Consider the following 14384-nt stretch of genomic DNA (forward strand, 5'->3'; position numbering starts at 1 on the left):
GTCGCTAAAATCATCAAAATACCAAATATCGGGAGATTTCCGTTATATGGGGGCTATACGAAGACGTTGACCTGCACAGACAATTTTCTGTCTTGGACTGTAGTATCCATTACGAACTTCAAATACCAAATTTGAAACAATTCCGGTGAATAATGACGCTTACATCACCAAAATACCGAAAATAGGGAGATAACGTTATATGGAGGCTATACGAAGATGGGGACATGCACAGACAATTTTCTGTCTAAGGCTGTAGTATCCATTACGAACTTCAAAGACCAAATTTGAAACAATTCCGGTGAAAAATGTGGCTAAAATCATCAAAATACCGAATATCGGGAGGTACCGTTATATGGGGGCTTCACCAAAACGTGGACCTACATGCACCATTTTCAATACCAAAAGTCCTGCTGACATAATATACATTTTAGCAAAATTTTATCAACTTTCCTCCTTTCCTTTCGAAGCTAGAGTGATTTCCCCAGACGGATGGACACCGCTAAATCGACATAGAATTTTATGCTGATCAAGAATAAAATGCATATTTCGAGGTGTTACAAACGGAATGACAAACATAATATTCCCTCCTTGGCTCCTGTATTAATTTTTGGCATTTCAAAGGTTTTGGTAGCAATTTCCAACCAAATTAGCTGCCATTTGACGTTTTGGGTACTCATTGGGTAGTTTGACTCCTCGCCAAGATTATCCAATGGGGCCCTCTTTTTCGAATATCCCCCATAAAATGGTACCGCCTGATTTTCGGTATTTTTTCAGGTTTTGCCACCGGAAAGATTCTGAGAGCCAGTATTTACTTGCGTTATAAATACCAGCAAATATTTTATGATAGTCTCAAAGAAAAAAAAAAAGTAAAGTTTCTTGAACTTCACTTCAAACAAAAACGATACATTCATCAAGTTTTATTACCATTTTTGCAGATATGGAATTATGAACTATTTGCCCTCCATACAAAATAAAAAAAAATGCTGACAGAAAACCATACAAGTGTCAAAAGTGGCCACGACATTCTTTTGTTTCAAAACAATTTTATCTCTGGGTCATAAAACCTGAAAAAAAAAAAAAAAAAAATACAAAATAAACAAACCAAATTGTTGATTCAACCAACATCTGCGTATCTGAAATCTACGAATTATGGATGATGACAAACGTTAATATAATTTTTCGATCGTTTTTTTTTCGTTTGTGAATCATACCAAAGAAGTTCTCAAAAAATATGGAAGCAATATCTATTTGATTCGGAAAAAAATGCGACTTAAGATAAGGGATTTACTACCAGACTACCCTAATTTGACACGTATTTTACAAAGTTTGTAAGAACCTTACACAAAAACAGATTGTGGTCTCTGTCGTGATATTTGAATTCTAGGTGAGGACACAGAACAAATATTACCCCATTTGGTGATGATAAGATAACGTGGATTCCGAGCTATCATGGAAAATGTGGTTGTTGTTGATGTTTTTCTCGTCCGGCAGTTGGAAAACAAATTTGATTAAAACCGACACATGCAGTCTAAATTATGTTGATGATGATATCTGTCAACCGAAAAGGTTGCGCTCTCAGTGAGTTGCTTTGCAGTACTCACTCTCTCTCTCTCTCTGTCTCTCCATGCCATCATAACTCTTGCATGGCCTCTGTGCATATGTAGTTATAAAATATATTTGGTTTTTGTTTACAGCCATCAATCATATTTTATAATGTTTTTTTTTATAATTTATAAGCATTTTTGTTGTTTTTGTTTATTATCATGTCTGCTGGCTGCTACATAACACCACCCGTATGTATGGGTATACATACATATTATTATCCGTTGTGGTTTTTGTTGTTGTGACTGAAATACATACATATTAATATTTACATACATATCTACATATATGAATGCATATTACATATGTCTGTATGTATGTATGTATATAGGCCCATGTAGATATTAACACACTATCTTGGAAAGTTATCACACTTTTGTAATGTTGCAACAGCAGCACCAGCCGCCGCAGCCGCACCACCACCACCCAACCTCTTGGGTATTTTGTCGGCTGTCATGCCCAGCAATCTTCTCATAACCACTCTCACACACACACCCGTTCATATTGAACTGAATGTTCGGCGGTGTCCAGCCCTCATTTGCGACACATTTTTGTGTCAGTCATTTTGTCGTCGTTGGTCTACATTAATTTATGCCCTTATTTTGTTGTTGTTTTTTATAATTATCGAAAAGTGACTGAGAAGGGCCAGAGTTGCCAGATGAAATGGCACGGAGTTTCTTTAAAAGGCCATATTTCGCAAATATTCTTCGTAGACCCCAAAAACATACAGGGTGAGATAAAAAAAACACCAACAAAGTCAAACGCCATAATTTTTACATTTTTTTAATTTTATTGAATGAAAGCAAGAAATTTCGGAGATAGCATCACATCTGTGAATAAGTTTAGATTTGTTCGAATTTGTTACCTTTGGCACGAATTATGGCCTTCAAACGGACAATGAAGCCGTCACACGTTGCCCGAATGTTGCTCTGCGGTATTTTGGCCCATTCTAGGCGAAGCGCTTGCTTGAGGTGATCGAGACTTTGGTATTTTTTAGTGCTAACCTTGCTTTCCACAATACTCCAGACACAATAGTTCAACGGATTGGTATCTGGAGATTTTAGTGGGCATTGAAGAACCTCATTTTGTGCTGAGTGCGATGGAGCTGAGTCCTGTTGGAATGTCCAAGGTCTGCGGGCAAAATGTTTGCCCAAGGTTTCAATGCGCCCTCCAGAATATTTTCGGGATAATATTCGGCATTTATTCTGATGCCACGGTCGATTGATACGGGCGGAGAATTACCATCGGCTGTTATGGCAGCCCATACCCTCACATCATCACCATGGCCGGCGCTTGAGTTCTGGCGACCAACCGAAGTTGCACATTTTCAGCTGACAAGTAAATAAAGTCATACTCTTTGAGCACTCCCGCCTCAAGTATATTTCAAGTATATATTTGTTAAAGTTTCTGGTCAATTTTTCAAATAAATTTGAAGAATTAAGAAGTCTACCCCCCCCTCCCTTTGTTATGGATTTAAAATTGAACATAATTTTTTTAGGTGCAACCTCAGCTCTTGGGGTCATGTGCAGTTCTATAAAAGTACCAAGAAACCCCTTCTTGCATTTTTGCATAACAAATTGTCGCAAACAATGAACTTTGCTGTTCTGAGTATCTTTGACTACCATCTTCGTTGGAATGCGCACATGGAATTATGCATGTCTGCTGCTTACATTTGCATAAAGCCGACAAATAGTCATTACTCTCCATCCCCCCAGACGGGCACTTTTCATAATCATTATTAGCAATGCATGCTTAGATTAAAGCGTGATCAACCAGCCAATCCGAGCCAGACACAATGTTGTGTTATTCACTTTCCAACAACAGCAACAATATCATTCATTGTTAATGCAATTATGCTCTGCAATACCTACATTCAAACATATGCCATATGCGATTGTAATTATTTCTGAGGAATTGCTGGTCTTTTCATCATTGGGTAAATTAACGCAACGCAACGTTGTGTGGTGTAAACATATGCGTGCATGGCAATGTTACAACTGCTGATAACAACAACAACAACAACAACAACTACGCTAACAACAATAATGATGATGACCTAAGGGTTATGGTCAAAACTCTTCACTCACTTAGCGAGCCAGCCAGTCAGTCATTCGCCCAATCAGATAGCCAGTCAAGTCCGTTGTTTTTTTCTCTTCCTTTGCATGGCTGGTTCCAAATGACATCACTTTTGGAATTTATTCATTTTAAAATAATGGTCTTGTTGTTGTTATTGTTAGTTGTAAGTTTTATGTATGTTGCACATCATCTAGTATTTTTGTAGCTACTGTGGCCCACGAAAAGGTGGCGAAGGGGGGGTGGCCCATTTGGGGCGGTTTCTTGTTTTGTAGGGCATTGACATTTATCTTTTCCATGAAAATGACAATTTTATTTTGTCTCTTTCTTCAGTTGTTTGGAATTAATGGGCCAGTTCCGTGTCCAAAAGAAATTGAACTAGCCCACAAATATGCTAATCATTTTTCCAGGAAGTTGAATGTCATTAATTAAAAACTAATTTTCTAGAGGGGGGAAATGAGCGAGAGAGAGTCTTCAATTAAAAATCGGAGAGAATGGAGTATTAATTGTGCCGAGATTTCATAATTGTAGCAGGTCACTAAAATGATCTATATATGACGAATTGTTTACATTTATCACAATAATAGCACAATACGAGTAACATGAAAAAAACGAAAGTTATTTTTTAGAACACTTCCAATGGCATTGACACCAAAAAGCCCATTCATTACGACCAGACCGGCAAGGAGTTAATGATTAACACTTCCAATGTGGGGGTGGGGGTGAGGTTGGGTGTGTGTGGCAAGGCGGCAACGACCAACGACGTCACTATCATTGCCCGTCTACTTCCACACATTGGTGTTAGCTTCTTGAAATACAACAAAAGGTGTGATTTTTCATTTTCGCTTGATAAATACCAATGTCGTTGTTGATTTTTATTTTGTTTCTAAAAAATGAGAACTTTTCTAAGGAAAAGTCTTAAACTTTGTTAATTTTTTTTAAAAAGAAAAGGAATTTGTTTACGATTTGTTTATTTATTTTGCTAACATTATTCTCGCTCTCTATATGGCAACCATGCTCTTTCAATTTCTCTGAATTTCTCGCCATCTCACTCTCTCTCTATTGAGGATGATTAAGAAGAGCCCAGGTTTGACCATTAAAAAATCAATTGGATTTTATGCAAACATAAAAAATGTGTGAAAATATGCACACAATTATATATTTAAACATAGAGAACGAACAATAAATAAATATTTTACACAGAGCATACATTCAGACACACTACACACACACGCCACCACGTTAGATAAACATTGAAGCAATAAATAATATATAAAAATACATTTCAACAACCGCTAATAATAAAAACAACAACTACAACATTGCCACCAACATAATGAAAAAAAAACACTGATAATTCCAACAACAGCAACGCCAAGCAGCCAATCGTATCGAATCGTGGATTTAAACGAAAATCCATCTCTCCGCATCCAGCGGCAAGAGTGTGGCAGCCAGTTAGCCACCAGCCACATTGAGCAATAAATAATGCAATTAATAAACATTTTATTGCAATATAATTAATTTCAACTGCTCTGGAAAAAAGCAACAACAACAACAAACATCAACTTATGCTATTGTGTTATTACTTTTCAATGAATTCAAGCGTAAAGTGGAAACAAATGGCAGATTAAAAATTGAAAAAAAAACAAGAAGATACACTTTCCCATGCAAGAGTAAAGAGAAGGAGAGAGAGCGAGAGTGCTAGACACAAGAAAAGATATCCACCATCGTTATCACAAGCAAAAACGTAGTCAGTGACCTAGAAGATATTCTTTGTGGAAGATCAGAAGGTTTTCATCGCAGAAGACTAGGAGGCGCGCTTCATTGAAAACCAATGAGGCTGATTCAAAGAACCTATCTTCTTCTTTTTCATGATTCCCAATAAATTCGAAAAATTTCCAAAAAGGAACATTATCATGATAAGAAACCAACGTTTTTTTTTCTCTTTCCCTATGTAAACCGTTTTTAATAAGGGACATTATTCTCTCTTAACTCTTTCTCACCTGTGGAGAGTTGAACACCGATGGAGAGTTTGGAGGGAGATGTAGAGCGAGTTAGATAGAAGAAAATATATAACTTTTTTCAGACCTCCGAAAAACTCTGTCAAATTTGAGTAAAGGGTTAAAACTTGTTCGAAGTAGAGGGGGATCACAACGGGAGCGAAAAAAAACGAGCAAAATTGAAAGTTGAAAGGTAGATGAGAGCCAGTTAGAAAAAATATATATTTTATTTCAGATCTCCAAAAAAAAACTCCGTCAAATTTGAGTTATGAGTGAAACTCGTTTGAAGCAGAGGGGTTCACACCGAGAGCGGACTTGCTCATGAGCAAATTTCACTCCCGAGGTAATCTTTTTGGAAGAACCAGATAATTTACTCGCAGATTCTCTTCATAGAAGACCAAAGAACCAATTCATAAACGTTCTTTGAAGACAAACGGGCTTTTTGTTTTATCCCAACTTATCATCTATTTCCACTCCCTCTCTAATAACCAAGAGGTATTCTTATTGGAAAATAAGTGTTCATGTTAAGAAAAGGCAAAGTTATGCCCACGAGACGAGGCGAAAATGCATGTACCTTAGAGATTGGCGACAATGCTTTTCAACGTAATTGTTTTGTGATTTGAGAAAAAATTTGCAATAAAACAACGGTATGACAAAAAACATAAAGAGTAATCCCTGAGAGAGCGGATTTTACTCCCGCTCGAAAAGTAGTAAAACATATTCGCTCTTTTTCGAGTGGCATAAAAAAATCAAAATGGCTCGCTCCCCTTTTTGTAGCGGCAGAAGTACTTCATCTCAGAATTCGAGTAGGGAGTGAAACAGGCCCTAAAAATGGCGCCTTTGGATCCGAAATATTTCGTAGGTTTAAGAATCATTTTTAAATACTTTTTTTTATTTGCTTCTGATACCACTGCACATGTTTTTTTATTTATAATTATCAACTTTTGTTTATCGGCCATCCAACTAAGGGTCCCCAAGGAAAATCCGAGTGAGTGTGTGTGTTTACTCACTCTATATGTGAAAATAAATAAATAAATATTGGAAATGCAACTTAATATTGACGAGTGTGTGTGTGAGTGGTTGAGTATTTAATTGCTATGTTAAGCAAAATCCTATGCAAGTTGGTGGGTGGCCGAAAGAGTTAATGAAATAATAAAAGAGAGCTGGAGATCATTTACACGCCACTTTTGTCAGAATTTTATGGCTGGAAATGTGACTCGCTTCAAGGCGTTGAGTTTGCAAAGCTAAAAGTATAAATAAAATGCACTAAATAAACAAACAAACAAACAAATATTTATAAAATATTTCGCTTTAATAGGTTTTCATGTCCCTTGCCAGCCATACATAAAGTTTTACGATGATGTTGCAGAAGTGCAACAATTGCTGATGGTGATGATCAACCAGCACCCACTAGTCACAGCTCGCTCCATGAAATACAATGGCAGTGTAGAGGAGAAAAACGCGCCCACAAAAAACGTTTCGTTTCATTTCTGTCAATTGTCATTTATCTTCATAACTGGCATAGCTGTTGGCTGCACTACTTTGTGTCTTTTGTTGTTCATCCATCTGTCTTTCTCACTTCGGTCTCGATGAGATCTCTCGCTTAGTAAAATGTTTTATCTTTGTTGTGCGAATGACTTAACTGTCGTTTGTTTGGGTGGATGGCTGCATGGATAGATGGATGGATATATTAGTCGGGTGGTGGTGAGCTGTCTGTCCGTCTGTCTGTCAAGACAAATCAACAATGAATATAAATGTTGGGTTAACTACTCATCAAAATCATCATCATCTCCATCATCAACGCTATCGTCATCTTTATTATCTTTGCTGTTGCTGTTGTTGGTTTTTGTGGCATTTTGTGCTAAAAATGAACCCACAACTAGATTAATATCTAAATTGAAAATGAAATTCCTGGTTCCAGAGTCCAAGTGGGAAGAACATGTGTAACAAAAAAAAAAAACTACAAAAGAAACTATGCAAGGAATTGTTAGGCATGGGGAAGACACAAGGCAAAAAGTACACAAACTTACAAGTGAATCAATACTATGACAAAAACTAATAGAGTATTCGTTAAGAGAAGAATCGGCTCGATTTTGAGCGAATTTCCCTCGCACTCGAAGATGGGCAAAGTACACTCACCCGCTTTTTCGAGTGTCATAGACAAATTGAAATATGTTCGAATTAATTTCCTCTCTCACAGGAGAGAGTAAAACTCGCTTGAATATTTCTGAGCTCTGCATTCTACATGCAAAAGTTAACTTATGCTTTCAGATCGTTTAAAATGCATTACTGGTTATAAGCGATGTATTGATGACTTTGTGTGGAAGAAGGGCAATTTTTATACTTGATCTAAATATGTATATAGTATATCTATTGCAACTTGCACAGAGTGAGATAAAAAAAAACTGCAACAAAGTCAAACGCCATAATTTTTAATTTTTTTTTTTTTAAATTTTATTGAATGAAAGCAAAACATGTCGGAAATAACATCAAATTTTAGAATAAGTTTAGATTTGTTCGAACTGGTCACCATTGGCACGAATTATGGCCTTCAAACGGCCCTTGAAACCGTCACAAGCTACCCGAATGTTGCTCTGCGGTATTTTGGCCCATTCCCGGTGAAGCACTTGTTTGAGGTGGTCGACACTTTGGTTTTTTTAGTGCCAACCTTGCTTTCCAAAATACTCCAGACACAATAGTCCAACGGATTGGCATCCGGAGATTTTGGTGGCCATCGTGCGGTGGAAATGAAGCGAGGACCTCATTTTGTAACCATTCTTGGGTGGCGCGTGCTGAGTGCGATATTGCTGAGTCCTCTTGGAATGTCCAAGGTCCGCGGCCAAAATGTCTGCGTGCCCAAGGCTTTAATACACCCTCCAGTATATTTTCGCGATAATATTCTGATGTCACGGTCGATTAATACGAGCAGAGAGCGACCATCGGCTGTTATGGCGGCCCACACCATCACCATGGCCGGCGGTTGAGTTTTGGTGGCCAACCGGAGATGCACATTTTCAACTGACCTCTTTGGCAATTAAACACCATCATTTTGTTTGTTTACAAAATGTTGGACAACGAATGTTTTCTCATCGGAGAAAACCAAATTCGGCAGTTCACCACTTTCGGTCAAGCGAAGCAACTCTTTAGCTCTTTTGAGTCTATTTTCTTTCTGAGGCGGTGTAAGTTCTTGCACTTTTTGGAATTTCAATGGCTTTACCCCGAGCTCATTTTTCAATATTTGCTGGATGGAATGAATATAAAGAAATCACACTATCACGCTTGAATTCCATCACGAATAACTTTTGTTCTGGAAAATTCTAACCAAAATGCTTTTCTACGCTTGTAAAAAATATAATGAGCTGTCACTGGAAGAATTTTAACATCTGTCGCACGAGTGGCTTAGAAATGACAGCAGTCTGAAGTTGGTTGCAGTTTTTTCATCTCACCCTGTATTTTTTATTGTAGAGAGCCTAACCAAGTGACGACTAGCCGATTCAAGTTAGTGACAAAGTTTTTCCGCAGTTTAAACAAATATGAGCAGATGGCCACGATCACCATAACCAAGACTTCTTATGTTTAAATGGGCAACATATCATTCTTTGGTCCACCACGGCCACTCACGCCTCAGAACCCACCTAAATATTTATCATTTCACCTAAAATTCATTCATTTGTAACATGTTACTTTCTTGTAGAAATCAACCTCGTAATTTTAGAAAGGGGGAAAAGTGGAGCTTCTTCACTTTGTTGTTGTATCTCTAACTGTATTATTTGTAAGCGCACAAGCGGCAAAGGGAGAGAGGGAGAGTACGCCACAGAAAACGATATTCATTGTTTTTAAGCCACCACCATAAAACAATAAACGCTTCACGGGCTAATGGTTAAAAATGAATCATTTGTTGTTATGCGTTCCAAATGTTTGGTCAAGATGTCTGCTCCTCTTCTGCTGCCATGTGCCTAAATGGTTTACACATTTGCGTTGAAATATTAATGAATTGACGACGTACTACCTCTTCAACCCTGCTAATGTGGACGAAACCAAATGACACTGAAAACTTTCTGTTAAATGATAAATGTAAATCACAATTGTTTATCAATTCGTTTCGATTTTCGTTTTGTTTTGAGGTCATTATCCTCCCGGTTTGGAGAACTAATCACAATGCGCCTAAAAGTCGACCACACTTTTTGGCCGCCACTCTTTTGCATAAATTAAAGTTGAAGTCAGAGACTCACTCACTCCCCCCATCCCCCAAACAAAGACTTTTGTTTGTTTGTTTTTATTAACAAAAGAGCCCATAAATTAATTTGATTTGTTTTCAGGTTAATAAAAAAAAATCAACAATTTTCACTTTCTTTTTGTGTAGCCATAGCGCGTCTTCTTTCTTTCTTTCTTCTTGCGAAATGTGAAACAAAACAAAGGCAAACAGTGAACAATAGTGTGGGGAGACAGGCAGACAGACGAACAGAGGCGGTAGTGAAATATTGTGTAACAGAATATAATCGGACATGTGTGTTACGGCGATACACAACCAACAACAACAACACCCCTTGATGTCTGAGTCTTCTTTTGTCGACATGTTGCTAGTTCAGAGCAGAGCCGCCTCCTTCCTTACATGACAGTACAGTAACACTGATTTTAAGTGTTTTCTTTTTTGTTTCTTCGGAAATGTACTTTTCTTGTTGCCATTTAAGCTACTGGTTACTTTTATTGGTTTCTTGCCATTATTTGCATTTATATGGGCCAAACTCTGTTTATTTCATGAGTTATGCTGAAAAATAAAATCTACCAATTAACAGTAGGCAGACAGGCAGACATTGATAGACTTGCAATGACGATGAGCAGGCTTATTAGTCATACCCCGATACAAGAAACAGTAGCAGGGCTAGATCACTATAAACGAATGAATCATCCATCCACCACCACCACTACTCAACCCCTTTAGGGTTTCTCAGAAATCTGTTTTTGTTTTTCAGCGTTTTGTTCAAAGTTAAGCTTCAATGCCTTTTGATTGATTTGTGATAATAGATTTCGCATTAATTGCTTTGTTGCTTCTTCCTCTTTCTTTGCAGATTATTTACATCACTGCCAAAATATACACAACATTTATTAGTTTTATTATTTGGTACATTCCGTGTAATAGCCAGCAATGCTGCTCACGCTGGCACCGGCATGACCAGTGAAGCTTTGGGTGTCTCTGTTGCACCGAGTTTCTTTCAGTCATGTGTCAGTGACGGCAAGACCGCACGTATGGAAGATGTTTTAAAATTTAAGGTAATTACGGCCGAAAATAAAATAAAAAAAACCGATTCCCATATGATTTCATTGATTTTTATGATCTTTCACTTTCACACAAAAACACACTCACACCCCGCAGGTAGCCACAAAAATTATGAAACACATCATCGATAAATTTGCCACACATGATCTGTTTGGTCGTGAGAACTATGAATATTATGCCCGGGTCACGGGTCGCATTCTAAAGGTGCAAGACGAATGGATATGCAGTTTTCAATATCCACCGCCACCCCGAGGCAAATTGGCCCAGCAGAAATATGCTTGTAAGTATTTGAGCCACATAGGCCTGGCGATTATGAAAACCAATCTTTTTTTTAACTTTTCAGTACAACATTCATTGGAGGCGGAAAAAACATGGTTACAATGCCAATGTGAACGTTGGGGCTTACGTGAGTATTACATTGTCAATAGTAGCCTCTATTTTGTTTTCTGTTATGATTTTAACATTTTGGTTAACCACTCAGATGTCTATCCTTAAGTTTTACTCTTCTGTATCAATGTGATCCTCTGTATTCTTTTTATTATATACATATTTCTGTGTATATTTTTACAAAAGTAAACCAAACCTCAGTGAATTACTAACTTTCTATAACAAACCTCAACGCAAGAGATAGTCAGTCTGTGATTAATAGAAACCATAATTACCCACTGAATCTGTTAGCTTTTGAAGAGCCACCAATTAATCTCCATTAGTTTCTGTATGTCTGAACTAACGAACAAAATTCAATCATTTCTATGTTTTCATTATTGCCCATTCGCCCATTAATCATATCATTTGGCTGAATATCCATTCATTCCATACCATCAAGATTGATTAGAAATGTTAGATATAAAAACAAAATATACATATATTACTTTTAAAATATAATTTAAACCTATATATACCTAGATCTGTTATTGCATACCCTAACTTTTTATATACAATTACTACTACTACTTTTCTTAAATTACCTAAAATGTATGTGTCTTTCTTATTTCTTCTTAAAATTCCAAACAAAAAATATATGCCGCTCTTTCTTCTCTCAATGTTGTTCTTATCTTATAATAATTGCCGATGATCGTTGTATACTCACTCACTCACCATACCTACGCCTCACCCCACAGTTGCTCAAGAGGAATCTCGTTCCACACCCGCCTTGCTAACCAGTTCTAGCTCTGCTTTGGATAATAGTGTTGTATCACTTGGTGTTACACCCGAACATTCATTTATGGAATCATGTGCTCGACTCTCTGTTTCTTTAGAGGGTCCTGGTCTGTTCGCGATGACATCATCGCCATTGCCGAGCCGCAATAAACATGATTTCCAGCCGGACGATGAAGATGACGACCTAGATGACGAGAACGAGTATAACGACGACGTCGACGACGATGGTGATGACGATGATAACGATGGCGACAATGCCAATGGTGGCGGTGACAATGCCGAAGATAATATCGCCCACGATTTAGACATTTCCTCCCACAATGATGATGAGAACATTGAGAATCAATCCAAGAATGCCAATTTCCATTTGACTTCATCGTCCACCTCAACGTCAGCGGGTAGATCACGACGCACCCTTAAATCACGATCGTCCTCAAACGATGCTGGAGGAGGAGGCACAGTATCGGGCGACTACACATTTACCGATAGCCAGGACGATGTGGATGGCGATGAAATGATGCGTTGCGTGGTGAAGCGACGCTACAAACAGAACAAAAAGAAATCTCCCAGCACCTCGAATACAGCCCAGATACGTGGTGTCCAGCAGCAGAGACGACTACGGACAGGCATTAACAATTCCAAGGGTATGGACACCACACATTCTACGACGATGGCGACTACGACGACAACGGCAACTGCAACGACCATGAATACAACACAACATCATAACGACTATCTGAATGACTATGAATTTATTGGAAAATCTTCGACATCAACCTCCACGCTGAAAGCCCTTACCACCGACTCGCTTCTGACACAAAACATGCAACAAAAGTCACGAGTTTGTTCGCGCTGCAAGCGAGGCATACGCCACTCCTCCTCATGTTCCTCGTCCACGGCCTCCGGTGGTGGAGCCGCTGCCAATGGCGGTACCGGTGGCGGCATGACCATGGACGAGTTGAGAGCCGTCAATCGTTATGCAGAAAGTACAAAAAGTTTATCCTACTTGCCACAGGTGAGGGATGAATACTTGCTTGCTTCAAGGATTTCGGTATAAAGCTCATTTCCTTTTTTTTGTTTTTTTTTTATTAACTTTCATTATTTAATTATTATTTTTCCTTGAATAGATTTAGTTCCCCTTAGAATTTAGTACATACATATATTTTCTTTTTTATTTTAAATAAACTAAAAACAAAAAATGCCAATAGTGAGAACTTTTGTTAAAAAGAAAATAAAAAAGAAAACCTAAAACAACAACATTATAAATGCAATGTTTGTTATAGTAACTTGCGCATGTCTTACTGTTGTCTGTCTGTCTGTAAATGTTTCCCAGTTTATAGGTGGAACTTGGCAAAAGCATGTTTAAACTGCAGTTCCCATTTAGCTTACTACCATCTAGCTAACGTTTGAAAGAAAAGCTCTTACCTAGAATATACCTAAATAATAATTATAGCTAACCAATTTTTAACGGAAAAAAGTTCCATTTGCTTGCTTTTAGAACAGGCAAATAATAACTCATGCATAGATAATAGAGGAACGCAAATAAAATATCTCAATCACAACATACACGTGTTAAAATCAATTGAATCAATCAATCTTAATTTGAACTCCAAGAACCAAACATTCCCTGGCTGGGCTCCTGGGCTTGGCCAACATAACCTACCTACATACATAAATAATATGCACCCCCATCACCACATGAACATTATTATGACATTCCCAGCTCATTATTTTCAATGAGTGTTTAGGCATTCTCCAAATATGATTTTTTTAAATGGATTTTTATTAGCATTTTTTTTTCATTTCAATGGGTTTTAAAAAAAACAGCTTATTTTTTCAAAACTTTATTGTAACATTTATAATGCCTTTTTGACAAACAACATCGAACAAATTATAAAAAAAAACAAACCAAAATAAAAACGATCAACAATTCTAATATTATTTGCAATTCAATGTAAATAATAATTAGTACAAAATACATTATCAATAATAACAAAGTAAAGACAAAATCTATACTTGAAATCAAAGTGTTTACTTTAATTTGATTTGATTTTCCAAAGCTGCAAAGGCTAGCCTTAATGTAAAAAAAAAAACATTTGTGTATATATTTAAAACATTTATTTATTGCAAATTGAATCCACTAATTTTTAGCTTTAGATATGAAACTAATTTAAATATAATAAATAAACCTACAATTTTTTAATAATAATTTTAAGAATTTATTATTTTTTTAAATAAAATTTGTTTTTTTCCTTGTTTCATCCCAAAAA

General features: G+C 37.1%; 1 protein-coding gene across 7 annotated transcripts in view; it reads left to right on the forward strand.

Moving 5' to 3' along the window:
- LOC101889804 (rho GTPase-activating protein 20) overlaps window positions 1–14384 on the forward strand; it is a 37824-nt gene that overhangs the window by 17472 nt on the left and 5968 nt on the right. For 3 of the 7 annotated variants that reach the window (XM_020035695.2, XM_020035696.2, XM_020035697.2), the window contains exons 2-5: window positions 10745–10946; window positions 11050–11233; window positions 11297–11359; window positions 12075–13165. In XM_020035695.2, coding sequence (XP_019891254.1) covers window positions 10745–10946; window positions 11050–11233; window positions 11297–11359; window positions 12075–13165 — 1540 coding nt within the window. The remainder of the gene's footprint in view (window positions 1–10744; window positions 10947–11049; window positions 11234–11296; window positions 11360–12074; window positions 13166–14384) is intronic. The other 4 variants (XM_011292947.3, XM_005180441.4, XM_059124036.1 and 1 more) reach the window with 2 other exon arrangements.

This window comes from Musca domestica, unplaced genomic scaffold, assembly GCF_030504385.1.
Source record: "Musca domestica strain aabys unplaced genomic scaffold, Musca_domestica.polishedcontigs.V.1.1 27, whole genome shotgun sequence".
In the NCBI taxonomy this organism is placed as follows: domain Eukaryota; kingdom Metazoa; phylum Arthropoda; class Insecta; order Diptera; family Muscidae; genus Musca; species Musca domestica.